A 27,084-nucleotide genomic window follows, 5' to 3' on the forward strand; every position below is an offset into this window, starting at 1 on the left:
GATCATGTGGTTTTTGTCTTTCTTTTTGTTGATGTGGTGGATGATGTTGATGGATTTTCGAATGTTGTACCATCCTTGCATCCCTGGGATGAACCCCACTTGGTCATGGTGTATGATCCTTTTGATATACTGTTGAATTCTGTTTGCTAATATTTTATTGAGTATTTTTGCATCTACGTTCATCAGGGATATTGGTCTGTAATTTTCTTTTTTGGTGGGGTCTTTGCCTGGTTTTGGTATTAGGGTGATGTTGGCTTCATAGAATGAGTTTGGGAGTATTCCCTCTTCTTCTATTTTGTGGAACACTTTAAGGAGAATGGGTATTATGTCTTCTCTGTGTGTCTGATAAAATTCCGAGGTAAATCCGTCCGGCCCCGGGGTTTTGTTCTTGGGTAGTTTTTTGATTACTGTTTCAATTTCTTTGCTTGTAATTGGTTTGTTTAACTTTTGTGTTTCTTCCTTGGTCAGTCTTGGGAGGTTGTATTTTTCTAGGAAGTTGTCCATTTCTTCTAGGTTTTCCAGCTTGTTGGCATATAGGTTTTCATAGTAGTCTTTAATAATTCTTTGTATTTCTGTGGAGTCTGTCGTGATTTTTCCATTCTCATTTCTGATTATGTTGATTTGTGTTGACTCTCTTTTTCTCTTAATAAGTTGGGCTAGAGGCTTATCTATTTTGTTTATTTTCTCAAAGAACCAGCTCTTGGTTTCGTTGATTTTTGCTATTGTTTTATTCTTCTCAATTTTGTTTATTTCTCCTCTGATCTTTATTATGTCCCTCCTTCTGCTGACTTTAGGCCTCATTTGTTCTTCTTTTTCCAGTTTTAATAATTGTGATGTTAGACTATTCATTTGGGATTGTTCTTCCTTCTTCAAGTGTGCCTGGATTGCTATATACTTTCCTCTTAAGACTGCTTTCGCTGCATCCCACAGAAGTTGGGGCTTAGTGTTGTTGTTGTCATTTGTTTCTATATATTCCTTGATCTCTATTTTGATTTGTTCATTGATCCATTGATTATTTAGTAGCATGTTGTTAAGCCTCCATGTGTTTGTGAGCCTTTTTGTTTTCTTTGTAGAATTTATTTCTACTTTCATACCTTTGTGGGCTGAAAAATTGGTTGGTAGAATTTCAATATTGTGGAATTTACTGAGGCTCTTTTTGTGAGCTAGTATGTGGTCTATTCTGGAGAATGTTCCATGTGCACTTGAGAAGAATGTATATCCTGTTGCTTTTGGATGTAAAGTTCTATAGATGTCTATTAGGTCCATCTGTTCTAGTGTGTTGTTCAGTGCCTGTGTGTCTTTACTTATTTTCTGCCCGGTGGATCTATCCTTTGGGGTGAGTGGTGTGTTGAAGTCTCCTACAATGAATGCATTGCAGTCTATTTCCCTCTTTAGTTCTGTTAGTATTTGCTTCACATATGCTGGTGCTCCTGTATTGGGTGCATATATATTTAGAATGGTTATATCCTCTTGTTGGACTGAGCCCTTTATCATTATGTAGTGGCCTTCTTTATCTCTTGTTACTTTCTTTGTTTTGAAGTCTATTTTGTCTGATATTAGTACTGCAACCCCTGCTTTCTTCTCACTGTTGTTTGCCTGAAATATGTTTTTCCATCCCTTGACTTTTAGTCTATGCTTATCTTTGGGTTTAAGGTGAGTTTCTTGTAAGCAGCATATAGATGGGTCTTGCTTTTTTATCCATTCTATTACTCTATGTCTTTTGATTGGTGCATTAAGTCCATTTACATTTAGGGTGACTATTGAAAGATATGTACTTATTGCCATTGCAGGCTTTAGATTCGTGGTTACCAAAGGTTCAAGGTTAGCTTCTTTAGTATCTTACTGCCTAACTTAGCTCGCTTATTGAGCTGTTATATACACTGTCTGGAGAGTTTTTTCTTCTCTCCCTTCTTATTCCTCCTCCTCCATTCTTCATATGTTGTGTGTTTTGTTCTGTGCTCTTTTTAGGGGTGCTCCCATCTAGAGCAGTCCCTGTAGGATGCCCTGTAGAGGTGGTTTGTGGGAAGCAAATTCCCTCAGCTTTTGCTTGTCTGGGAATTGTTTGATCCCACCATCATATTTAAATGATAGTCGTGCTGGATACAGTATCCTTGGTTCAAGGCCCTTCTGTTTCATTGCATTAAGTATATCATGCCATTCTCTTCTGGCCTGTAGGGTTTCTGTTGAGAAGTCTGATGTTAGCCTGATTGGTTTTCCTTTATAGGTGACCTTTTTCTCTCTAGCTGCCTTTAAAACTCTTTCCTTGTCCTTGATCCTTGCCATTTTAATTATTATGTGTCTTGGTGTTGTCCTCCTTGGATCCTTTCTGTTGGGGGTTCTGTATAATTCCATGGTCTGTTCGATTATTTCCTCCCCCAGTTTGGGGAAGTTTTCAGCAATTATTTCTTCAAAGACACTTTCTATCCCTTTTCCTCTTTCTTCCTCTTCTGGTATCCCTATAATACGAATGTTTTTCCTTTTGTATTGGTCACATATTTCTCTTAGTGTTGTTTCATTCCTGGAGATCCTTTTATCTCTCTCTATGTCAGCTTCTATACGTTCCTGTTCTCTGGCTTCTATTCCTTCAATGGCCTCTTGCATCTTATCCATTCTGCTTATAAATCCTTCCAGGGATTGTTTCACTTCTGTGATCTCTTTCCTGACATCTGTGATCTCCTTCCGGACTTCATCCCACTGCTCTTGCATTTTTCTCTGCATCTCATCCCACTGCTCTTGCATTTTTCTCTGCATCTCATCCCATTGCTCTTGCATTTTTTTCTGCATCTCTGTCAGCATGTTCATGATTTTTATTTTGAATTCTTTTTCAGGAGGACTAGTTAGGTCTGTCTCCTTCTCAGGTGTTGTCTCTGTGATCTTTGTCTGCCTGTAGTTTTGCCTTTTCATGGTGATAGAGATAGTCTGCAGAGCTGGTACAAGTGACCGCTGGAAGAGCTTCCCTTCTTGTTGGTTTGTAGCCTTTTCCTGGGAGAATAGCGACCTCTAGTGGCTTGTGCTGGGCAGCTGTGCGCAGACAGGGCTTCTGCTTCCTGCCCAATTGCTTTGGGGTTTATCTCCACTGTTGCTGTGGGCTTGGCCTGGCTGGGGCTGTTCCTCCAAAATGGTGGAGCCCCGTTGGAGGGGGAGCAGCCAGGAGACTATTTATCTCCGTAAGGGGCCTCTGTGCTCCCTGCTGCCCAGGGGGTTAGAGTGCCCAGAGATCCCCAGATTCCCTGCTTCTGGTCTAAGTGACCTGTCCTGCCCCTTTAAGATTTCCAAAAAGCACTCTCCAAACCAAAACAACAACAGCAACAATGAGAGAGGGAACAGAAAGGAAAAAAAAAAGAAAAAACACGCGATTTTTTTTTTTTTTTTCCTCAGGTGCCGGTCCCAGGCACCCGCGCACTGGTCCTGCTGCCCTGTCTCCCTAGCACCAGGGTCCCTGTCCTTTCAAGGCTTCCAAAAAGCACCCACCCACCGGTCCCGCAGGGAAGGAATGCTCAATATTCTTGGTCCTCAGGCACTGGTCCCACGCACCCGCTCACCAGTCCCGCCGCCCTGCCTCCCTAGCACCGGGGTCCCTGTCCCTTCAAGGCTTCCAAAAAGCACTTGGCAAAAAGAGAGAAAAAAAGGGGAAAAACGCGCGATTTCTTCCGTCCTCAGGTGCTGGTCTCAGGCACCCACCCACCGGTCCCACAGGGAAAAATGCGGGATATTCTTTGTCCTCAGGTGCCGGTCCCAGGCACCCGCTCACCAGTCCCGCCGCCCTGCCTCCCTAGCACCAGGGTCCCTGTCCCTTTTAGGCTTCCAAAAAGCACTCGCAGAAAAGAGAAAAAAAAAGGGGAAAAACGCGCGATTTCCTCTGTCCTCAAGTGCCGGTCTCAGGCACCCGCCCACCGGTCCCGCAGGGAAAAATGGGGGATATTCTTTGTCCTCAGGCGCCGGTCCCAGCCACCCGCTCACCAGTCCCGCCACCGTGCCTCCCTAGCACTGGGGTCCCCGTCCCTTCAAGGCTTCCAAAAAGCGCTTGCCAAAAAGAAAAAAAAAAAAAAAGGGGAAAAACGCGCGACCTCCTCCGTCCTCAGGCACCGGTCTCAGGCACCCGCCCCCAGGTCTCGCAGGGAGAAACGCGGGATATTCTTTGTCCTCCGGCGCCGTTCCCAGGCACCTCCTCACCAGTCCCGCCACCCTGCCTCCCCAGCAACGGGGGCCCGTCCCTCTAAGGCTTCCAAAAAGCGCTCGCCAAAAAAAAAAACTGCTCCGGTTTCTCTCCACCCGCCGGGAGCCGGGGGGAGGGGCGCTCGGGTCCCGCCGGGCTGGGGCTTGTATCTTACCCCCTTCACAAGGCGCTGGGTTCTTGCAGGTGTGGATGTGGTCTGGATGTTGTCCTGTGTCCTGTGGTCTCTATTTTAGGAAGATTTTTCTTTGTTATATTTTCATAGCTCTATGTGTTTTTGGGAGGAGATTTCCACTGCTCTACTCACGCCGCCATCTTGGCTCCCGCCGGGTCTGGTGAAATTATTTTAAAGAAAGTTTTAATTACTGTGTTCCCGTATTTTCCTACAAATTACCATTCACATGTATTTCTTAATATATAGGGAGTATTATCATTTTGGGCTTTGACTTGTAAAATAAATTAGAAAATCAAAGAATTAAAAAGAAAATTGACAGACTCTTGTTTACTGGCCTACTTTATTGCATCTAAGTAACTAGTAAACTTTTAATTTTTAGAAAGAGTACATTATTTTCACCAGTATCATGCTCTGATACATTTATTTTTGAATTTGAAAATTATGTATTGTAAATTAATATTTCTAAGTAAATATAAGAATTACCTTTTAACAAAGTGTATTATATCAGCTTGCACAGGATGAAGGTAGTTATGTTGGTGGCTTTGCAGTGGTTGAGTATAACACTGCAGAGCATGCCGAAGAGGTCCAGCAAGCAGCTGATGGTATGACCATCAAGGGAAGTAAAGTCCAAGTTTCCTTCTGTGCCCCAGGAGCACCAGGACGAAGTACATTAGCAGCATTAATAGCAGCGCAACGAGTGGTAAGTTGGTTATTCTTTATTAGGATATGGAAAACGTCTAATATTTTTAATATATCCAAGCTGATTGACCATTGATTGGCCCTTCATAGTATTCCATTACACATTCTTCCTTTTTTAAAAATTGGCTAAATGGTATTTCTCTCAAACCAAGCCAGTAGTCATTACAAAAGAAAAAATTGTGTTCAGTAAAGTATATTAATCTTAAGAAATTTTTGGAAGGAAGTTCATCCATTCAACAAATATTTGCATTCCTGTTCAATGCTAAAGTTTGAGTGTAACATGCCTCTTTTTTCAGTGTTCGTAAGTATTCATAGTATAAGGAGAGGAAGACATGTGCTTCATTGTGCTCACATGGCACATTATTTCTACTCCTCTATTGTAATTGTCTACTTACCACACTCTGCTTTTATAGTCTGCAAGTTCTATGCAGAGGGAAATTGTTCCATCTTCACAGTTTTTACACGTGCACTTAGTGTAGTAAATATTTGTTGATTGAATGCAGGAAGGAATATGCTTTTGAAGGGATCAGGGAAGCCTTCACGATGAAAGCGACATTAGAGTGTGACCTAAAGTACTCTGGAAATGGGTTCTTGTGGGTAAAGGACAGGATTGCTAGATAAATACAGATTTTACATGAGACATATGTTAAAAAAATTACTGGTTGTTCATCTAAATCCCAAATTTTACTGGGCATCCGGCATTTTTACTTCCTAAATCTGGCAACCCTAAGAAGGTAAGTGAGTGGTGGAATTCTAGGTGGAACAAAACCTTTCAAGCAGTAGTAGGAGGTGAATTTGCACTCGAAGAGAGTCTAGGTGGGCTGAGTGGATAAAGGGAGTGTGGTGAAATGACAGGGTGATGCCACATCCGAGAGGACTATTGAGCACTCAGAGAATTGAGATTGAATTTGATAAGCAATGAGGAATCTATAAATTCATGAACACTGTGGTGACAGGATGAAGAGTTAGTCTGAAAGGTGTACTGTGGATGGACTGGATAGAGGGAGAGACAAGGGGAGGGAGGAACGGGTAGGAGATTGTTGTTACTTTCCCATCTCTTGTCGTCCTCTTACTCCTTGGGAAAAATCTGTTCCTGAATCCCTTCTCCCTTTTTTCTTAGTTTGTCCTTCTTTTAGGTTCTGTCAGTCTCATAGCCTTGCTTGCTTAATTTACTACTTCAGCCATTATTTCACTTTTAATTTCATTGCTTATGGCTAAACTGTCTGTTGGATTGGATTTGCTGAGTTTACAATTCTGAATCCATCCAGTCACCTACTTCTGCAGACAGGGAACTGTGTACTCTTGGGGAAAAACAATTAGGTGGCTTGATGCCACTAAAAAATGTATGACATAACATATATTGCTGGTCCCAGCAAAACATTAGCTCATCTCTCAGCAGCCATCTCAAATCTTCACTCTGTTCTTGCCTCTCTCCTTTCTATCAGGTGGTCATGACTCCTACTTTGTAGAAATGTCAAGATCACGTGCTCCATCATTCATTCAACTTTTCTCATACTTCCCTAGCAAATGTGCCCCCATTTAAAACTTCCTTTCTCTTCAGTAGCATTCATTCCATGAATACTTAATTGAGTACCCACAACACGCTAGGCATTGTTAGAGATGTTCAGGATTCATCAGTGAACAAAGCAGACAAAGAGCCTGCCCTCTAAAAGAACTGTGCATCCTCTGCCCAAGCGGGGGCTCAAGGCCATGGTCCCCATCCTCAAGGATCTTGATCCTCACCTTTCTCCTTTTTGTCACTTGTACCTTCACTAGCTCCATCCCCTCTGCTGATAAACATGAGCAAATATTTTCCCTTAAAAATCCTGTATAGACACTGGCCTTGGTGTCACTTTTCCTTCACTACTGGAGCTTCTTGAACAACAAGGCCCCCCCTCTTTTTGTCATCGTTTCTTCATTTCCCATTTGTCTCTCAGACAAATGCACTACAGTTTCTGCCTCCACTATTGAAGTGAATCTGTTCTCACTAAGATCAGTGGAGATCTTTGAATACTCTTTTATCGCTTGGTCTTTCGGCAACATTTAAAACACTCTCCAGCCACACCGTTCTTTAGCTAACTGTTCTTTCCCTTTCTCCTTCTTTTTCCCTAAGGGCTGGTGTCAGCAAACTTCTGTATTTGGCCCTTTCAGTTTCTTCCTTACACACTCCAGTGGCTTCAGTTCTTGCATATCAGTGATGACCTGCAAGTGTGTATTTTGGACCAAACTGCCTGAAGTATTAAATCTAAATTTCTGAATGATTACTGGACATCCCACCTTCATGTTATGTAAATAAATCATTTTCATTATTTCTAAAACAAAACTATTTTCCTCCTGGACTTGCTTTTCTGTCTTCTATCATATCTCTATATGGCACCATTTCACCTGAACTCAAACTATGTGAACCAAAAACTCAGATAATCATTTTGGTCTTTGTCACCTACTCTCCAAATCTAGATGTCAAAAATATTAGCAAACCTTTCAGTTGCACCTCCTGTTTCTCTTAAATCCTTGGGATTTGTCAGCATCTTTGTTACTTTACTCAGAATCCCATTTTCCTCACCCTTGATGATTTCTCTCACTGCCCTCCCCCGCACCCCCCACGGCCACCGTGTCACTGGTCTCCCCTTCTAATCCTTCGTCTGCTGTGCCACAAGAGTAAGTTTTCTTATCTCATATTAGATCATGTTATTCTCTGCTGAATATTCTTTAATGCCTCTATAAGTTCAAATTCCTTTGCATGGCATACAGGGCCATGATCAGGAATATTAGTGATAGTGAGAAATCTTAAATTTGTCTCAGTCTCAAAAATAATGTATTCCATTGATGTTTTCTATAGGTTATTGGTATATAGCCTTTATCAAGTTTTCTGAATTAAAAAAAATACCATAAATAGGTACTGAACTTTATCAGAGTATTTCTGTAACTATTGAGATAATCATGTGATTTTTCCCTAAGTTCATTAATGTGTTGAACTACACTGATAGGTTTTCTAATGGGGTTATAAACCCTAATTGGTAATGATTGTTGTCCAACGCATTGTTTGATTGGATTGGATAATATTTGGTATATGTGCAGACATGCTTTTAAGTGAAAAATGCTTCAGAATTTTTGTACCATCCTTAACTTTGGAATTGAGAACATTGACCTCATAAAATGACTATTTTTTTCTCCTCCTTTTCTGCTTCATGGATCATCTTGTATAAAATACAGGTTGTCTGTTCTTTGAAAGTTTGAGAAGTCTTGTCTGTGTAACCATGTAGATCTAGTTCTTGAGCCTCTTCTAGAGGGACATCATTGGTCCCACTTCACTTTCTTCTACAGATATTTAAATTTTATTTTTCTCTGTGTGCCATTTTTGGCATTTGATTATATCCTGCAGCCTTACCCATTTTGTCCAAGTTTTAAAATTCATTGGCACATAGTTGTTTATAATATCTTATTATTTAAAAAATTTTCCTGTCTAGTGATCTTGTTTTCATTGTATATTTCATCTATCTGCATTTATTTTTTTCTCCTTGGTTAGTCCTGTCAGGTATTTCTCCATTTTGTCTTTTCAAGTAAACAGCTTTTGTTTCATTCATTATTTCTGTCTTTCAGTTAGTTCTGCCTTCATAATTTCCTTGTTTCTTTCTTCTTTGGGTTTATTTTTCCCCTGCATCTTTATTGATATCAGTGCTCAGCACCTTTGTTTTCAGTCTAGATTCTTTTCTGATTAATGTATTTACAGCAAGTTTCCTTTTAACTAATGCTATGCCTATGTGTCATTAATCTTAGATTATGAGTGTTTCAAATCTTTGTTATGATTTCCTTTCAACTTCAAAGCTCAATTAATAGTTTTTTGTTGTTTTTAAGTTTGCAGGCACTTAGAAAATATTTAAAGCTGTTCTTTTGATACAGATTTAAAATTTTACTACATTGCGGTCAGAGAATCTAGTCTCCAGTGTAGATTTGAGGCAAGGGGATATTGTGGCTTCTTCTGTGGCTTGATGCACGGTGGATTTCTGTGAATGTACCATGTATGCCCAAAACAATCCATACGCTATGTTTGTGGATTATAAAGTTATATATGCACATGTATGTATGTATAAATATTAGTTTGAGCTTTTTGCTATTAAAATGTTCCATATCTTTGTTTATTTTTTGTCTAATCAGTTAGTGTCTAGAGGCATGTATTAGACGTGGTCATGTATAATTCTTGATTTTTCTGTCTTTATTCAATCAGCTTTTGCTCTCCCTGTGTGTATTTAAGGATATTATTAATCATTAGGTACACAGTTGTGTGTAGTCATATTAATTATTTTACAAGTATGTTTTTCTCCTTAAACAGGTTTTTTTCTGATGTTGAAGTTGCTAACTTAACTTTCTTTAGTTTCTATTTTCCATCTCTTTATTATCAACCTTTATATACATTTGGTTTTAAGTATGTGTCTTGTGCTAACACGTTCACTTCTCATCGCTACTGGATACAAAAGAATTTTGTTCTTCTGGTTTGAGAGTGTTAATGTTCTATCTTTATCTACTGGTGATTGTCCCCAATTTATCAACATTCCTAGGTTCATCAGTGTTTCTTTCTTCCCACTTACCTCACTCTCCACCTATCACTCTACTGATATCTACATTTTTGCTTTAGGATTGCCTTAAAGTTTATGTATTACGGTCCTGATTTTTGTATACAAGATTGAAATGAATTATAGTCCTACATACTTTAATTTCTATGTATCATGTAGTATCATATGGCATTTACTGCATTTCATTTCTTTTTTTCAGAGAAGGCATTCCTATGGTAAAAACTTCTGAGAATTTATGTGGTTGAGAATATCTTTATATCACATATTTAAGTAATAGTTTATATGAATATAAAAATCTAGATTCAAAGTTCTTTTCCCATAGCACTCTGAAAAATACTAACGTTGCCTTCTTGAACTTAGTGTTGATGCTTTGAGAGGGAAGGTGATTTTTAATTGGCCTCTTGTTCCTTTGGAAATACATTTTTTCTCACTGGAAGCTTTCAGCATTTTTTTTTTTTATCATGGATATTCTTAAATTTCACACCAAAAACTGTGACCAGGTGTGATTTTTTCCTTAACTGTCATGCTTGGAACACCGGGAACTGTTTCATTTTGTGGTCTTTGATTTTTCTTTAATAATGAGAAATTCTCAGCCTTTATTTCTTCAAAGATTTCCTTCTTTTTTTTCCTCCTTCAGGGTATTTTATTTTGTACAGATCGACAGTTCTTACAGCTTCTTCATTCTCTTGCTTTTTCTCTTTTGTTTGCATTATTCAGTTACATGTTTTGTTTGGTTTCCTTGCATTTTCTACTGACTCATCCTTTGCTGATGTTCTTTGGGAGCTTTCTCTGAACTGATCTTTCAAACCACTATTTTGTTTTTCAGTCACATATATTCAGTGTAACCTGTGTATTAAGAACAACATCTTACAAGTTTCTTCCATTTACTTGTCTATAGGCTGGAGATAATAGTACCAACTCTGTAGTGTAGAGTTGTTTTGGAGAATTACGTATAATAATCCATGTAAAGTGCTTAGCACAATACCAAGTATATTGTAAAGGAAGTCTGCTATGTTTTTTTAATGTTTGTATTTTTCATATTCAGTATTTCTAATTGCTTATTCTGGTAACTGCTTGTCCTTGCTTCATGTTACCAATAAAAATCTATTATCTTTTTAAGAATGTCTTTTATGTCTATTACTATGTAACATTCTAATCACTCTTCTACCCATTATTTCTGCTTTGTCTCTTACAGGTGGTTCAGTTTGGTTTTTTTTTTGATATCGTTAATGTACAATTACTTGAACAACATTATGGTCACTAGACTCCCCCTATTATCAAGTCCCCCCCACATACCCCATTACAGTCACTGTCCATCAGCATAGTAAGATATTATAGAATCACTACTTGTCTTCTCTGTATATACTGCCTTCCCCATGTCCCCAACCCCCTACATTATGTGTGCTAATTGTAGAGCCCCTTTTTCCCCCTTAGCCCTCCCTTCCCACCCATCCTCCCCAGTCCCTTTCCCTTGGTAACGTTAGTCCATTCTTGGCTTCTGTGAGTCTGCTGCTGTTTTGTTCCTTCAGTTTTTTCTTTGTTGTTATAGTCTACAGGTGAGTGAAATCATTTGGTACTTGTCATTCTCCGCCTGGCTTATTTCACTGAGCATAATACCCTCTAGCTCCATCCATGTTGTTGCAAATGGTAGGATTTGTTTTCTTCTTATGGCTGAATAATATTCCATTGTGTATATGTACCACGTCTTCTTTATCTATTCATCTACTAATGGACACTTAGGTTGCTTCCATTTCTTGGCTATTGTAAATAGTGCTGCGATAAACATAGGAGTGCATATGTCTTTTTCAAACTGGGCTGCTGCATTCTTAGGGTAAATTCCTAGGAGTGGAATTCCTGGGTCAAATGGTATTTCTATTATTAGTTTTTTGAGGAACCTCCATACCGCTTTCCACAGTGGTTGAACTAGTTTACATTCCCACGTGCAGTGTAGGAGGATTCCCCTTTCTCGACATCCTCACTGTTGTCTTTATTTTTTTTATGGCTACATTCTCCAGATGCCTAGTTATTTTGTTCTGTGAATACAGATTTCCCTGGGAGGGTGTCAGCTTCCTTTTATGTGTGTGTTTAAAGGTTTAGGGGAGAACTAAAGCCTGTTCTTAGCTAGGGTTTAGGGAAGACAGGCCAGGACCTAAGGTAGAGATTCTTCGCCTTTCCTATCTGTCCTTGACCACAGCCCTTTTCCCACCCGACCAGGCAACCCTCCAAGAACCTCTCTTCATCTCTACTCCCAGCCCTACTCTTTTCCAAGTTCTGCCTTCTTCAATTATAAGTTCTATCTATACAGTGGGAGGAAGGAACTGGAGAAAGTTGGGGTAGGTGGGAAGGACGTTTCCAGCGCCTGCGTCTAGTGTTACATGGTCCCCACTGTCTCAGTGTATGTGCCACCCCGCTGCTGATTCATTTGTCATTGGACCCGTGCTGCTTTCCCTCCCTGTTGTGTTGTCCAGGAAAGTAGATCCCTTGAGGGTGATGTGGAGTAAGCAACATACTTACACATCTAAAAAGCCCTTCCTCAGACTGTCCTGTCTGTGGACCCAGGCCCATTCATGCTCTGTGTTGCCGTCTCCCTCCGCCCTGGGACCCAGCCCCTTCTGTCTTTCCAGGGCTCTCTCACAGGTTTTATGTCAGGTTCTCAGGTCCAGCACCCTCTCCCCGTCAGTTTCACAGCATCTGGTTTAGAGAGGCTTTCCAGTTGTCATTGTCAGTTGCTGTTTTTCATGATTTATAGTTTTCCTTTTGTAATATTGTTTATAGTTTTCCTTTTGTAATATTACATTAATATTCTCATCAGGCTGATTTTTAAAACTAAAAAGAATTTCACATTTTTAGGAAGCTATCCAATTACATTTATGTAAGTCCAGTTCATCTTTGTCTCTCATACTAGAGGATTAAGTTAATGAAATAAGACTTTTATCAGAAAATTTTTGTTTGTAAGGCAACCTACTTTATTGCACATTAGATCAACATTACAGGAAAGCTTTTCTATAAAGTATTCATATTGTATCAAGTTATTTCTCTGTTAATAAATTCAGATTCCCTTGGCATCTTTCTCCTTATATGAAGAGATTTGAAATGAAGGATTTCGGTATATTCTATGTAGCAGAATCTTAACATTATAATTAGGAATTGTGGTAGAATGTATACAACAAATGTGTAATACAAAGCAAATTGTGTTTGTCATAAAGTAGGCTTTATCAGAAGAAAGAGAATTTCTGGAAGAAAGAAAGCCTTTTGAAATGTCATCGTTTATACTTACCCTTGTTCTAATGTTTCCCACTTCTGTATTCATTAAAGATGCACAGTAATCAAAAGGGCTTACTTCCAGAGCCAAACCCTGTACAAATCATGAAAAGCTTAAACAACCCGGCTATGTTACAAGTTCTTCTGCAACCCCAACTGTGTGGGAGAGCTGTTAAACCAGGTAAGCACTGTGTGTACTGATTAAATACAGAATATCGGTATGAAGTTAATTGGGCTGTTTTACATGAAAAACATTTAAATTAGTCTAAAATACTCATTTTCTAGGATTTGTCAATTAACTTTAATTAATGATCTGAGGTGATACGTTTTGATTGTTTGGTAGATACATTCTGCTTCCTTTGCCTCAATTTTTTTTTTGCATTAATAAATGTTAAATATTCAACCTTCAGTTTAGCTTCTAGTTGATATGAATTTATGACTGGATAATAAATTATGCTACATTGTTATGGACTCTATCAACAAAAGATATGGTACTTTTCTGCATAATATTTTTAGCAAAATTACTTTGTTGAAGAATACTAAAGGTCTGTTTCCTCTTTGTTCTTACCTTTTCTGTGTAAAATCATTTTATTTTGAATAAAATGACAAAAAGCATTATGGAAATCTTTATAGTTGTAACTATGGGGGGAAAATGTGTTCTCAGCTTGGAGCAAGTAAATCAGGGAAACTTGTGAAGCTGAAATCAGTCAAAGAGAAAAAGTAAAGTGGGGGAGACCCGTTTATTGCCTACAAGAAGTTGTCTACTCCTGCTTGCCCGCTTCTCTCCCCCTCACGGCTGGCCTAAGGGGAGAAACAGATTCTCCCCACCCCTTGTAAACACCTATGGATATGGCAATGGCCTACTTCTCTCTACCCCTTATAAATCCCTATTGGTATGGAGAGGGACAAAGGCCATGCGAGAGATTCTGGAAATAATGCAGTTTTCCCCACAATAGTATTGTGTATACATTAAATATCTACCTATTTAGTATTCTTCCTCTGATAAGAGCTTACTTATCTTCTGAAGTGCACAACTGTACATACACAAATGTTCGTTTTAGCATTATTCGGAATTCTTACACAAATATTCATTTTAGCATTATGAGGAAAAGAATTTCTGTATCCACCACTAAAGTTTAAAGTCTTCAGAGTAAATATGTTTATTCTATTTCAGCTTACAGAACTTACAAAGCATTATATTTACAGTTATGGTTTTACTGTAAAAGACACAACTCAAGAGCAGCCAAATGAAGAGGACTAGGGCTAGGAGGGTCCTGAATGAACAGCTAGTTTGCTTTTACCCCCTGGGATCAGGGTACATGTCCCTTCCAGCACATCAGTATATTCACCAACCAAGGATCTCTGTTAAACTCAACTCCTTGTCCAGGGTTTTTACTGGATTTTCCCTGTGTAGACATCATTGGCCTTGTTATTAAACTCAGTCTTCAATCCCCCATCTCTCTCTGGAGGTCAGGAGGTCTGACTCAAATCACATGGCACAAAGCCCCAACCCTCTAAACACCATGATTAGTCTTTCTCACATGACCAGCCCCCAAGCTGAAGTTATTGAGGGGACCACCATGAGCCACCTCATTAGCATAACAAGCACTCCTATTATGTAGAAAATTCCAAGGATTTAGGGTTTTTCCTTCCTGGAACCAGGTACAAAGACCACTTAAGTTCTTTATTATACAACAATTTCATATAACTACTTCATATGATCATCAATTATTTATGTATAAGAAGCAGCTTTTATGGTTTTCTGGCTTAGCCTTTTACGTAATCAGATATTTCTTCTACAGTTGAAATGGTGTAGAGATTTCTTTTTTAGGTCTTGACTACATAAAGCACATGAAGCTCATTATTTTCCAAGACAACATATTCCCTGGTTTGACACATCTAATTACTAGAAGGTTTTTCTTTATGGTACATGGTAATTCCTATCACTTTTAGGTAACCACTTATTCTAGCTCTTCCTCTGAACACAGAATAAATCAATTTCTTCTTCCCTAAGAAAAGGCTACTAATATTTGAAGACAATTATCATGAACTGTAGTCATTTTTTATTTTTCCCTTCTATTTTCCAGACCACAGGTACTTTTTGACTATGCAACCCTATCAGTAAAATAAATTTTGAGCAGAGCCCCAATATATACAGTGTATGTGTCAATTATATGCCAATTATATAACTGCACTGTTGTCAAGCCATGTATTAAGAAATGATAAAGCTTAATATTTTTAAAGATGAAAGTAAATATAAATAACAATTATAATATTTTCTTTCTATACCTCTTATGCCTCTTTAGAGACTACAGTTCTGTATTTGACTTTCCTTAACATGTCATAGAATATGCCCTCTAGATCCTCCCGCAAGCTGCCCTCTTGTAGATAGCCTAGGTTTTCTGGGTTTTCAAGAAATGTGGTATACACAGACATGATAATATCCTGTAGATGGGTTCTGATCACAGAATACAGTGAAATTTCCTTCCTGTGATCACTATATTTCTACTAATGGAGTTCAAGATTGTAATAATGTTTAAAGAAATGTATCGTGCTCATGGGTCTTTTCAGGAAGTATTTTACACACTTTTGGACTCTGGGCTGTCTTTAGTAACTCATCTCCAATATTTTTCTCTGTTTATGTAAGAATATATATTTTTCCGTTTTTCTACTCAGTTGGTGTATGCTCAGATGAGATTATGCTTCCTTATTTTAGTACTTTCACAATTTTAAGTGAGATATTTCAGTATTACACTGATGGAGAAACTATTTCCCTAAGCATGGCCTTTTCTTTGTGTGGAGTGACAAGGGAAGAGAATTAAATCTTCTTCACTTGAACACATGTAAAGCTTTTGCAAAATGTATAGAAAGTTTCTTGGTGTTCAGGAAAAGTAAAGTATCTTGTTAATAAGTTCCATTTGTTTTTCCTTTAGTATGTCCTTTGCTGTATCATAACTATAACCCTTAGTATACCCTGAACTCATCCCAGAGGCCTCTGAGCAAACTAAAATAATTATGAAGAATCATAATTTATATTATAAATTCTCTGTGTCTCCCATTAGAACAGAAGCTCCATAATTGCAAAGATTTATCTGCCTTGTTCATCTCAAGCATCTAGAACACAACTGCTATTTAAAGTGAAATGCACTTATATTTGTTTACTAATTAAGCCACTTCTGCCTAATCTAGTCTGTATTCTGCCATCAGATTGATTTTCTTTCCAATTTTGTTAAATACTCTGATCTTACTGATCTTTTCAATCCAGACCTTTTAACTACCTTCAAAAATACAATGTTATGTAAATATTCTAGACTTCTTTCTTTAGATATGTGTGTGTATACATATGTACATATGTAATTTAAACTAGTATATAATTACAGTCTAAATTATATTTTAACAGCTTTTTTGGGGTATAATTGATATACATTAATCTGCACATATTTAGAGTGTATATATTTATTTCATGTATACACACATGAAATCACCACAGTCAAAATAATAAACATGTTCATTACTCAAAAGTTTCCCTTCACCCCTTTGTAATCCATCCCTCCACCTTCCCTAGGAAACTACTGGTTTGCTTTCTGTAATTATAGAGTAGTTTGTATTTTCTAGAAATTTATATGAATGGAATCACACAGTATGTACTGTTTGGCTTCTTTCACTCTGCTTATTATTTTGAGATTTATCCATTTTGCTACATGTATCAATTGTTTTTTGTTTTTTGTTTTTAATGCTGAGTAGTACTCCATTCCACAATTTGCTTGTCATTGACTTGTTGATGGACATTTCCAGTTTGGGATCATTATAAATAAAATTGCTATGAACATTTGTATAGTCTTTTTGTAGACTTACGCTTTTATTTCTCTTGGGTAAATATCTAGTTGTGGAATGGCTCCGTCATATGTATAAATTATAAGATACATAACTTATAAGAGGTGTAAGTTTCAAGAAATTTTCCCAACTATTTTCCAATATGGTTGAACCATTTTACATTCTCACCATCAGTGCTCAGTATCCTCCCGAACGCTTGATACAGTAGTCCTTCAATTTTAGCCCTTCAGCAGGGTGTATGGTACTATCTCGTGGCTTTAATTTGAATATTAACTTTCAACTAGTGATCTGGAGCGTCTTTTATTATTGCTAGTTTGCCATCTTTATATCTTTTTTGTTAATATGTCTTTTAAAGTATTTTGTACATTTGAAAACTGAGTAATCTTGTTATTAAGTTGTAATGGTTCTTTATTGTAGATATAAATCCTCGGTTAGATAGGGTTTGCAAATATTTTCTTCAGTTCTGTAGGCTGTCCTTTTATTTTCTTAACAATGTCTTTTGAAGAGCAAAATTTATTATCTGCACAAAGTTCAATTTATTTTTTCTTCTGTAATTTGTATTTTCTGTGTCATATTTAAGAAATCTTTGCCAACTTCAAGGTTGCTAAGATGTTTTCCTGTTTTCTTTGAGAGCTTTTATAATTTTACCTCTTACATGTAGATCTGTGACTCATTTTGAGGTAATTTTTGTTTATGATGTGAGGTAAAGATCCAGGTTCATTTTTTTTTTTTGCTGTTCTAGCATCATTTATTAAAAAGATTATCCCCTTTCCATCAGATTTCTTAACACCATTTTCAAAAATCAATGGCCATGTACCTATGGCTCAATCTCTGGACTCTCTATTCCATTCATCTAAATGTTTGCCTTTATAGCAATACTGTATTGTTTTGGAAAGTAGCTTTATGGTAAGTCCTGAACTCAGTCTAAATCCTCCATCTTTATTCTTATTTTTTAATTTGTTTTTTCCTATTCTAAGATCTTTGCATTATACCTTAATTTTTGAATCATCCTGTCAGTTTCTGAATCATCCTGAAAAATATCTGCGAGGAATTTGAATGGGATTATGTTGAATCTATATACTAATTTGTGCAGAACTGCAGCAGTTTTGAGGTTGAACTATAAATATGGTTTATTTCTCCATTTGTTGAGGTCTTTTTTAATTTTTCTCTCAGCAATACTTTATAGTTTTCAGGGTACAGATCTTACACATATTTTATCAGATTTATCCATAGTATTTCATATTTCTTGATACTGTTTTAAATGGTATTGATTTTTAAATTTCAATTTTCAATTGCTTGTTGCTACCATATACAGGTACAATTGATTTTGTATGTTGTTGTATCTTACAACCTTGCTTATTATTTCTAGTAGGTTTTTATACTTAGGATTTTCTATATAGACAATTATGTCATCTGCAAATAAACACAATTTTACTTCTTTCTTTCAATATGTGTGCTTTTTATTTCTTTTTCTTGCTGTATTACATTAGAAATTCCATTATAATTTGCCCATTGAACTGGTGAGAGTGGACATCCTTGCCTTATTGATCTTACAGAAAAAGTATTCATTCTTTTATTATGTTAGCAATATTTTTTCACAGATTTCCTTTTTCTAGCTGGGAACTTTGTCTTCTATACCTGTATTGCTGAAAATTTTTATTATAATTGCTGGAATTTATCCAATACTTTTCTCCATTTATTGAGATGATTTTAAGTGTTTTTTGTTTTATCTTTTAGCACAATGAATCATTTGATTGATTTTTGAATGTTAAATCAACCTTTCATACTTAGGGTAAAGCTTGCTTGGTCATGATGTATTATAATCCTTTGAGTTTTGTTCAAGGATTCCATATTATTACTGATTTTCTGTCAGTTTATTCTATCAATTATTGATAGGGAGGGATGCGGCACAGTGGAAAACCTAGCCAGGCCTGCCTCAGCAAGTAGTAAAATTTTGAAACAGAGTTGTTAAAAGCATGGGATGAACTTGTAGAGATGTTATTTATAAATTTCAAATATTTTTGGTCATTGGATTTTATGCTTTTGAATTACTTTCTAAGCCTGACCTGTGTTTCTAATTAACTATTGTATTGCTACAGTTTTGTGTATTATGAGTATTTCCAGCTACTTTATAATAATTAGATGATGTTGCTTCATATGGTTTCTATCTCATGGTTCTTCTCTACATATTATCTACTTTAAAAAAATCTCTTGTGATATGTACTTTGGTATTTATACTCTTAGAAAAACTTGACAACGAGTATGATTATCATTTATTCCTTTTATCAACTTTGCATGGTATTGATTCTTTTGTTTTTTATTACATAAGTATTTTTGTGTACATGTATTCTCTTATCATTTAGATTGTAAGTTTTTCAAGGACAAGGATTATATATATATGTGTGTGTGTATATATATATATTTTTTTAATTAAGGTATCATTGATATACACTCTTATGAAGGTCTCACAAGAAAAACAATGTGGTTGCTACATTCACCCTATTACCGAGTCCCCCTTCATACCCCATTGCGGTCACTGCCCATCAGTGTAGTAAGATGCCACAGAGTCCCTACTTATCTTTTCTGTGCTACACTGTCTTCCCCGTGACCCCCCATATACCATGTGAGCTAATCATGATACCCCTCAATCCCCTTCTCCCTCCCTTCCCACCTGCTCTCCCCCACCCCCTCCCCTTTGGTAACCGCTAGTCTCTTCTTGAAGTCTGTGAGTCTGCCACTATTTTGTTCCTTCAGTTTTGCTTCGTTGTTATACTCCACAAGTGAGGGAAATCATTTGGTATTTGTCTTTCTCTGCCTGGCTTATTTCACTGAGCATAATACCCGCTAGCTCCATCCATGTTGTTGTAAATGGTAGGATTTGTTTTTTTCTTATGGCTGAATAGTATTCCATTCCCACCCCCTACTCCCTGCCAAAATACTCCAAACACCTAACAAAACTACTGAGGAAATAACATGGGTTCAATTAGTATTATTAGAATGGGGAATTAGTTTTGTTACACCAAGTACTAGAGAAGAAAAAGGCTAGGTTTGCTTTTTTACCATTATGGCAGAGGTATTGGAATCTTAAATCAAATTCTAGGATTGACTCACAAGGAAAGGAGCCTGTCACTTTTTGTACAATTACAAGGTCAGTATATCATCGGTCAGTTTACAAATTCATTGGAGGTTCAAGTTTAAAGAGATATTCATTTACCCTTTCTGGAGTTTGTTTTATTTCTAAATTCCATATCTATTATAAAGTTAAATTTTTACTTTTATTTTCTTAAAGCAATTCTTGGAACACCTCACAGCTTGCCACATCTGATGAATCCATCCATCTCCCCTGCATTTTTACACTTGAATAAAGCACATCAGGTATATATGAATAGCACTGAGTTCTGAGCTGAGCATCAGAAATGTGGAGTGAATATTTCATTTGTTCTTAACACTTAAAGTTCTCAAGTATGACTTAATGGTACTTCAGATCAAATTAATCAAAGCAGCATAGATGTATATATTTATTGATTCTTATTTGTAGGTTATTAAGAGAGGAGGTATTTTGTGGTATATTTATCTAGAAATCTGTAGTCAAAAACAAGTCTATGTGGTCTTAAATATTACAGAAAGGCGTAAATGAACAATAACTCTTAATTCTTAAAATTTAATCAGTCATATAAAAGTAATCCATTATTTATAAAAGTAAAAAATATTTTTCTTACCTTTTTCAGACAAGTATTTTAAAATGTGTTTGTATATACAAATACCTATAATACTGGAGATACACATTACTCATTAATTTCAGGTACTAGTTAAGGCTCGCTCTCTATATAGAAGCCTAATTGTAAAACAAACCTAATAACATTGCAGGTAATGGATATAGATTGAATGAATGAATGTCTATTCCTAAAACCCAGTCTTTTAAGGGAAAGGCCTATCCTTTATTTAGTTTTTTCATTCTTAGATTCTAACATAAGACATTTTACATTATTGGGTCTTTATTCATTCATTTACTCAACGTATTTTATTGAGAATCTAACATGTACTAGACACTCTGCTAGTTGCTCAGGCTATAGCATTGAACCAAATATTCAGTCTCTGATAGCATAGGATTTCAACCAAAGAGGACACAAATGTTAAACAATTTCAATAAGGTGTGAAGAGTGATACGAGAGGGGAGTTCTGAGTACTGAACATAGTCTCTCTATTTTAGAATAAAGACCAAAATATTTAATTTTGCCTTTCAGGCCTGTCCAGGCCGGCCTTGCCTGCCTCTCGTACTCTTTGGGTGTCACCATCAGAGCCACCGTGGCCTGCTTGTGGTCCTCAAAGGACCTTGTTCTCTTCTTCTTAGGTCTTTGTAACTGCTGTTCCTTCTTCCTGGAACAGGGGTGCTCCCCACCCCAACACTACCTAATTCCCCTGACTAGTTATTTCTCCATAGACTTCAGATCTCTTTACAAGAGATCTTTTTTCATTTGTTCTTAACACTTAAAGTTCTCAAGTATGACTTATTGGTACTTCAGATCAAATTAATCAAAGCAACAGAGATATATATATTTATATATGTCTCTTTACAAGAGTTAGTTTCTCAGGGAGCCTTCCTTGAATTTGCCATCTAAATCAAATCCCCTCACTGTTTTCATAGCACCTTGTATTTTTCCTTCATATACTCATCACCAGTTATAATTACATGTTTTTATACTTAATGTTTCCCTTCCTTAGGGGATTATAAGATCCTTGAGGCCAATCATATTGTTGTATTTCTAACTATGTAGCACAGTGCCTGGCACACACGTAGAGCTCAATAAATCTTTGTTGAATGAATAATGAATAAATACATGATTGAATGACATGGACTTTAAAGCCAGAAAGGGGTGAGGGGAGGGGGGAAGGATGAAAGAAAAGGAGAAGCTGTGGCATTAGTTTCATGACTAATGGTCATATCTTATGTATTATTTAAAGAATTAATTAGTGTCGCCTGAAGTTGGAAAGTGAGACTTTTAGAAGGTGTTGCTTTTGCTCAGATCAACTGGAGAATTGAACTTTAAAATGAATTGGGTTATACAACAAGTAGCTTTTCAAAATTAAACTAACTTAATATTTTATCATTTTCACAGAGCTCAGTTATGCGTAATACTTCTAATTTATTCCTTCAGAATCTTTCTCATGTACCACTGGCACAGCACCAATTAATGAAGTTTGAGAATATTCATACCAACAATGTAAGTGTGGAATTGCTTTTTTTAAATCTTGAAATGAGTTTCATTGCTTTTCTGTAATCAGGCTCTTGGTCAGATTGTTTATGCATTTTCACATGTGTAGCCTTTTCATTAAATTATATCCTGCTGCACTGGGCAAAAGTCTGACTTTCTCTTCTTCTTTTGCAGAAACCAGGCTTACTTGGAGAACCGCCAGCTGTGGGACTTCAAACTGCAGTAGGGATGGGGTCAGTGATTCCACTGAAAACAGAGTTGGGTCATCACGGAGAAGCACATAAAAGTAAATGATGTGTATTTACTGAGAAGTCAGTAAATAAATTAGAGTTGTAAAGATGGTTTGCCTATAGTTTACAGAAAGGTCAAATTTGAGTTTTATTCAGTCATTTAGAATTTCAAGAGCCCTCTTGGCTTTTCTATTTTTAATATTAGAAAATTATTGGTACCTTATTGATGGACCTGCTTCCATGCTAAGATAAGACTTTCCCTGTAGGGTATGCTTTAATATTTGATGAAGGTTCACAACAGCATGAAGCAAAGACATAGACCCACTGGAGAGTGACATGCTGCCGACTGGGCTGGCAGCACAGTATATGGGTGTCCACTCAGTTTTTGCCTGGATAAGAAACCATTAGCTTTTATGAAGAAATATTTGGTATTTGTAAATTTAAAGTTTGAATATTTATTTGTAACCTTTCTTAAATGTGATCTCCAAATTAGTATTAGAAGAAAAATAATATGCATACTACATACTTCTGAAAAGATGACAAATTTAAACAGAACTGTTTTTCTTTTAGAAAACCAAGAACATGGTGGTATAATAAGATTTCATAGTTGAATATGATTTTGAAAGGCACTTTCAACTTGAAGTCATTGAAATTTGAAGTGAGCATGCTGAGGGAAAAGAGAAGGACCACCAGTAATTTCTTTAAAAAGCCAATTAAAAGCAGGTAGCATATTCAGCCTCTTTACGTAAAACCAACAAGTCAAATGATGAAATAACTCAATCAGTTCTGTAGGAATTGACTAGGCAAAAGTTAAACCAGTAAAAAGACAGGTGTAGACATCTTTATGGTGGAATGGGATCTGCCACATCAAAGCTTTTTGCATTTGTGGTTCACTACAGCATCTATTCTGATTCCAATTCAAACAGCTATAACAGCTGGAATGGGCATGTTTATCATTCTTTCCAAATCAGCACATTGCTGGACAAGCTGGGCCAGGGCACGGGAATACTCAGGAGAAACAGCCAGCCTAAAAAATTAAATTTTGTAAGACTAAAAGCTTATGCAGATGTTTATTATTTGTGTTGGAATAAATAGTAAGCCATTTGCTTTAGTCTGTGTTTCTTTAAAAGCACTGAAAAGTCAAAGTACCCAAATAAATAACTTTGCTAAAAGAATTAAGTATCCATCTCTAAATATTTACTATACTGGGAATAATTTAAGATACTTAGTGAATTTGTAAAATATAAATGTGACTTAAAGTAGCTATCAGAACTCTTTCATTTACCTTGACTTACAGATTTATGCAGAGTGGAATGGTTCAGAATTTTCCTATTAAAGCTTTCATTTCTTGCAGAATTTCTTGTTACTCCCTGTAAATAAAATTGTTAACACTTTCATGTGTCAAATTTGATGCTTACCTATTCACAAATATTGATATTTCTTAAACCAGTAGTGTGTTGATATTTAAAAATCAGCTCTCTAGATTAAGAACAATTGTCTACTTATAACATTTGTGGATTTCTGTGTTCAAGCTCTCCAGTCATGGTCAATTTCATGTTACCCAAGTGAAGACATTGACTTAAGAACTGGGAAGAGATCCAGTTCGCTATTATGAACAGGAGCAAGTCAGTTGTTCAAATTAATTGTTGAATTTAATCTAATTTCATTAATTTTTAAGTGTCAGAAGTTTTTAAGCTGAAGATTTATTTAATCTTTTCAAAGAATGGAAGCAAGCAAACTACAGTGATTGGGCACAAATAAAAAGGCCCTGATGTGACCTGAATGCCAAAAAATATATAAACTCTATTCTCAACTTCTAAAATATACAATTAAAACTTGGAATTAAAAAATAAAATATTCTTGAGATTATCCTAGAAGTTGTTGAAAATAAGAAAAGCATGATTACTATTAAAGAATTTTTTTTTCCACACAGGATCTTGCTAATTTACAACCTCTAACCTAACGTTTTGAATTTAACTGTTCTCTAATAGGAACAAAATAGGCTTCTTCACATTTGGCCCATAACTTAACAAAATCAAAAGTACTGTTGTAAGTTTTGTCTAACCAAAAGCTTTTTGCATTTGTGGTTCACTACAGCATCTAATCTGATTCCGACTCAAACAACTATAACAGCTGGAATGGGCATGTTACCATTCTTTCCAAATCAGCACATTGCTGGACAAGCTGGGCCAGGGCACGGGAATACTCAGGAGAAACAGCCAGCCTCGCTGGGGAAGACAGAAGGAAACTTCTCAGGGTCACAGGCGTATCTTCAGAGCTTCCCAAACCTTACTGCTGGAGGCTTGCTGACAGGATACCATAAGCAACAGCAAAGTCCACCAAAAGGCACAGAGCTAAGTTCAGGGGTAAGAAAACTGTGTGTGTGTTCATACATACACATACACACATACATGTACATGTGTGTATTCTACGTATACATCACAGAAATGTATACACATACAGATAATTCCTTTTCATTATATCTTAAAATCTAATTCTAGAGTATTAAGATTTTTGTCTATTTTACAGGTAATATAATCTATGAAATATAAAGCAATCTTTTTAAATTTCAAAGGAAGTTAATGTACTTAAAGTATATAATATGGATTGGTTAGAAACTAGATAATTGCTGTAATCAATGAGATAATGACTCGTAGTGAACATTTATTTATCATAATAGTCTGATGTTTTAGCAATGTCATATTAACTAAAAATAATTTAGCAGATGCTGGTGAGCATTGATACATGTTATTGTAGAAGTGATTCCTCTATCTGGAAGAAGTCACTTCTACATTACTGTAGAAGTGATTCCTCTTTCTGACAATAGGGGCTTGGACCAGGTAACCTCAAGTTGTTTTCCAAGTATGTAGCAAAATTTTGGACTTTGTTAAATAATTAATTTAACACGGCTTTAGATTTTTAGACCTGCAATTGAAAAAAATTTTATTGAGGTATATTTATGTTTCAGGTCTACAACATGATTGGATATTTGTATATTGCAGAGTGATTGCCACAATAAGTCTAGTTAATATTTGTTAGTTTTTCTAATCTTATGAAGAGAACTTGTGAGATCTAGTCCCTTAGCAACTTTCAGATATGCAGTACAGTATTAACTGTAGTCATCAGGTAATACATTATATCCTCATGACCTATTTATGTTAAACTGGAAGTTTATTGGCAATAAACTTTTGACCCCTTTCACCTATTTTGCCAACCTCCTCCCCGCCTCTGGCAGCTGCCAATCTGTTTTCTGTATCTATGAGATCGTTTTATTTGGTTTGATTTGGTTTTAGATACCACATATAAGTGAGGTCATACAGTATTTGACTTTCTCTGTCTGATTTCACTTAGCAAAATGCACTCAAGGTCCATCCATGTTGTTGCAAGTAGCAAGATTTCTTTCTCTTTTTTTAAGGCTGAATAATATTGTGCAATATGTATGTATGTATATATATTTTGCATATGGACAACTCATTTCCCAACACTTTGTTAAAGAGACTACCCTTTCCCCATTATGCATTCTTGGCACCCTTGTCAAAGATAAATTGACCACATATGTGTGAGTTTATTTCTGGGCTCTCTACCCACTTGATCTTGGATACAATCCTTTTAATGTGTTGTTGAGTTTGAGTTGCTAGTGTTTTCTTTAGGGTTACTAGTGTATTTGTTGAGGCTTTTTGCATCTATGTTCATCAGGGATATTGGCCTTCTTTTCTTACAATGTCCTTGTCCTGGCTTTGGTGCTGGGGCAATGCTGGTCTCACAGAATGAGTTAAGAAGTGTTCCCTCTTCTTCAATTTTTTGGAATTGTTTGAGAAGGACTGGCATTAATTTTTTTAAAAAATGTTTAGTAAAATTCTCCAGTGAAGCCATTTGGTCAACGCTTTTCCTTGCTGGGAGACTCTGTATTTATTTTTTTGAATTTTATATGTGATTGGCATTCATAGGCTAGAGTTGCGAACCCCTGATAACAGATGTAGTCTGATGTTTTAGCAATCTGATATTTTAGAAACAAAATCTGAGACATCTTTGCTGGTTACCTTTCCCCTGCTTAATCATTGCAATTTCTCTTGGGTACTGTCCCCTAATCATGTAGTATGCTCTCCTTTGACATATATCTAATGGTTCTGCCTCCTACCTGTAATCTTACAGTTCCATCTTAGGTTTCTCTTGAGCTTCCATATCTCCTTAACAGAATTTCTTAATGTTCCTGTTGTACTCATTTTAGTATTTTCAGTGCATGCCACAGTGCCTGGAGTGTAGTCCAGTGTTCAGGAGACACATGTGAATGAATGAATACATCTTCATCTGTAATTTATATACCACAAGCAAATCTGACTTCTTTGGGGCTTATGAAGATGTACAAGACAGATTCCTGTGTCCAAATACAATAGTGTTGGCCAATAAGGAATATAAGGAGCTCTGATTCTCAAATATAGAAGTAAGCCCCTGAGATTATACTTTCTTCATTCTGTTTAGGGAACAAAATAAAAATTAATTTAAAATGAGAACTTAGCTACTAGCTATAATTTTAATTACAGTAACTTGGATTGGGTCTTCCTTAAAAAGTATCAGAAAGTGAAAAGTAAAAAGTTCTGTCAGACAACTATGAAATACTGATTAATACCAAAGAATCAGTCCATGATTTTGTCATCTTTTGCTACCATTAAAGAAATATTAGCATCCTTATACCTAGTTATATAATAATGTACAGATACCATGTATTTTTAAGAAATGTGAATTTCTAGAGCTGTCATCTAAATGTAGAGTTGGATTTTATTAAATCCACTTATTTTGTTGGATATTATTTTTAGTACCAGAGATAAATCAGCTTTGCTTTGTTATTTGGCTGTGGCCATACAATGTAAAATAAAATCCTTAACAAGAAAATGTTGATGACAGTATTTCTGGAAATAAGGTATGGGAT

General features: G+C 36.4%; 1 protein-coding gene across 4 annotated transcripts in view; it reads left to right on the forward strand.

Moving 5' to 3' along the window:
• Nucleotides 1-27,084, forward strand: part of RAVER2 (ribonucleoprotein, PTB binding 2) — a 111,270-nt gene that overhangs the window by 52,271 nt on the left and 31,915 nt on the right. For 3 of the 4 annotated variants that reach the window (XM_073234075.1, XM_037024381.2, XM_037024379.2), the window contains exons 4-9: nucleotides 4,858-5,049; nucleotides 12,935-13,061; nucleotides 20,004-20,089; nucleotides 21,832-21,936; nucleotides 22,102-22,213; nucleotides 24,255-24,523. In XM_073234075.1, the coding sequence (XP_073090176.1) occupies nucleotides 4,858-5,049; nucleotides 12,935-13,061; nucleotides 20,004-20,089; nucleotides 21,832-21,936; nucleotides 22,102-22,213; nucleotides 24,255-24,523 (891 nt within the window). The remainder of the gene's footprint in view (nucleotides 1-4,857; nucleotides 5,050-12,934; nucleotides 13,062-20,003; nucleotides 20,090-21,831; nucleotides 21,937-22,101; nucleotides 22,214-24,254; nucleotides 24,524-27,084) is intronic. The other variant, XM_037024380.2, reaches the window with a different exon arrangement.

The sequence above is a fragment of the Manis javanica genome, chromosome 4 (assembly GCF_040802235.1).
Source record: "Manis javanica isolate MJ-LG chromosome 4, MJ_LKY, whole genome shotgun sequence".
NCBI lineage: Eukaryota > Metazoa > Chordata > Mammalia > Pholidota > Manidae > Manis > Manis javanica.